Source organism: Eurosta solidaginis, chromosome 3 (assembly GCF_040869045.1).
Source record: "Eurosta solidaginis isolate ZX-2024a chromosome 3, ASM4086904v1, whole genome shotgun sequence".
Classification (NCBI taxonomy): Eukaryota; Metazoa; Arthropoda; class Insecta; order Diptera; family Tephritidae; genus Eurosta; species Eurosta solidaginis.
In genome coordinates this window covers 218665820-218668221 of record NC_090321.1, presented here as the reverse complement: position 1 = coordinate 218668221, position 2402 = coordinate 218665820, and the positions used below count along the sequence as shown (strand labels likewise).

At 40.1% G+C, this 2402-nt stretch overlaps 1 protein-coding gene across 1 annotated transcript; it reads left to right on the top strand.

Moving 5' to 3' along the window:
* Nucleotides 1–460: 460 nt before the first annotated feature.
* Nucleotides 461–1469, top strand: LOC137246966 (proteasome assembly chaperone 2). Its single transcript, XM_067778030.1, has one exon. The coding sequence runs from the start codon at nucleotides 556–558 to the stop codon at nucleotides 1282–1284; it is 729 nt and encodes a 242-aa protein (XP_067634131.1). The 5' UTR covers nucleotides 461–555; the 3' UTR covers nucleotides 1285–1469.
* Nucleotides 1470–2402: the final 933 nt, after the last annotated feature.

Sequence of the window (2402 nt, the reverse complement as noted above, 5' to 3'; positions counted from 1 at the left end):
GAATGCACATTCTTAAGGCTCCATTACTGATACTTAGCATAGACTTGACTTGGCTTGCGAACTGTCACTTACAGTTCTGTTAAATGAACATTGCATGTTACTGATTACTCAAAACTTAACTTGACTTAGAAGTCTGTTGAATTTTGATTTTCTATGTAAGTTCTAAGTGACGTTTACATTTTGAGATGCCATTTGTTTGTTTCCATTTCATTTTGACATTTTGTCATACAAATTGACATTTATTTAAAAATAAATTTCAACGCTGATTATGATGCCAGATTTTATGCGCCAAGTGGAGTATAATCGTGGCTAAGTTGCCAAGTTTACGCCAAGTCAAGTCAAGTCTATGCTAAGTATCAGTAATGGCGGCTTTATGTGTGTGAATTGTGGTGCTGGTGGCAGCACATCTATTGTTCCATACAGGTCATATGGCATCTTCAAGTTGCACAGTTGCCAGCTGTTTTGTGAAACGAAATCGAACATAGCTGCATTACTTTCAAATTCCAGACCGACCGAATTAATTGTTTACTTCTTTTTCGCATTTTTGTGTTAAATATGCTGCAATTAAAAAATAGGGAATCGTTGGATCTTAAAGGTTTCACTGTTATTATACCGAGCATATGTGTCGGAAATGCTGCACAATTAGCATGTGATTTATTGATTGCCTCGAAGAAAATGCAACGAGTAGGTAGTCTTATGCATCCTGCATTAATTCCTGTCTTTGGACCATCAGCATATCAACATGAGCCTACAGAAAGAGTTGCGTCATGTGAAATATATGAAAGTAGCGAAAATAAACTAGTAGTCATACAACTTCGAACACCTCTCATCTCACGACATGCACAAAGTTTACATGACTACTTGTGTGAGTTGGTGCATCAAGCCCAAAGAGTAGTCATACTAAGTGCCAGCTTTGGATTTGAAAAACGTGAAATAGGTACATCACCTTATGAATATTGCATGTCTGAATCATTTCGAGAAACTCATAAAACCCAATTGGAAAACGTGAAATGGATGGAGTTTAAGGGAGAAATGATCTTCGGGGGAGGAAATGGGTTGCAATTGTTTCGTTTACTGGAAGATAAAAAAGTTCCTGGAATGTTGCTTTTCCGATACGTATTGGAGGGTGATAATTCAACAGATGCCACATTAATTGTTCGTGAATTAAACGATTTGTGCTCTAGCTTCTTGCAATTGGAGGCAGAGAATAAAGCAATAAAATTAACTATACCCGTGTCATGGAAACTACTCTTCGGAAATGACGTTACCGCCTTCATATTTTAAGTAGATATTTTAGGGAATAGCATAAGATGAGGAGCTCCAAATTAGAAAGCAATAATTACAGTCGAACAGTCTCGAGAAAACGTAATCAAAAAATTTAAGTGTGCACTTATTGAGTTTTGACATGGAACTCCATCAGATAATATAGATTTTTTGTAATAAATGGTTGTTGGTTAAAAATGAACGTATATACCGTTGTTGTTGTATGAAAAAAGAGTAATTTCGGTATTTTCTCTGTAGCACGTTAGAGTGTCAAACCTAAAAATATAAGCAATTACTTTGATTTAACGCATGGAGGCCTTATGGGACTCAAGTGGTTGACACTATAGATAGTTTTTTTTTCCTTCACAGCTTCTCCAACGCAATTGCCAATCTCCCTTATCCGAGGCGAATCCTGTTCCAAAAATGAATGTATCATACACATAGTTAGCAGCGAAACTCTTGACGACCCCAAGCTCCTCTTGGAACTTTAATAAATATAGTCCGAGGATTTCGGGATGTCAAAATGGATCGGGACTTCTGGGACTCGATGCATTGGCGCGGATTTCGTACAAAGCAGCCTCACTAGCCATGGAACGCGACGAAATCTTCAGCTGGAGGGAAATGCTTTTGGGTTCACTATGGCCAGAGCGTTTCCGGACAGTGCACTTGGATCTGTTGTTGACAAGATGAGGGTGCCCTCGGTCATGGTGGCAGTGAATCTCTCGACTAATCTATCAGGTTAGTAGTAACATTTTTGATTTAGCATGATTGATCGAACACCGAATACTCGAATCATGGACCCCCAGCGGGTTGGGAGTCAGAATGTACCCGCGGTAGGTATGCTTGTCGTAAGAGGCGACTAAAATACCAGATTCAAGGGGCTGTGTAGCGCAAACCTTTAGGTTGCCAGCGCAATAAAAGCTCCTAATGGACTTAGGGGTGGGGAGGGAGGGATGGCCTGAAGGTTTAATGTGGCCGCATAAATCGTTCCTGAGATGGTCGGGCTAGCACCTTAATGGTGCTGTGTTACCGGAGCGTACTGGATCTGTATCCGGCTTAGGACCATCACATCGATAACACTCCCCAAAGCTTTCGGGGAGCAACCTTATCGCTACAACAACAACAACAACGCGAATCAT

Coding starts and splice junctions, on each gene's coding strand:
- LOC137246966 (XM_067778030.1), top strand. CDS start 556: ATGCTGCAATTAAAAAATAGGGAATCGTTGGATCTTAAAGGTTTCACT.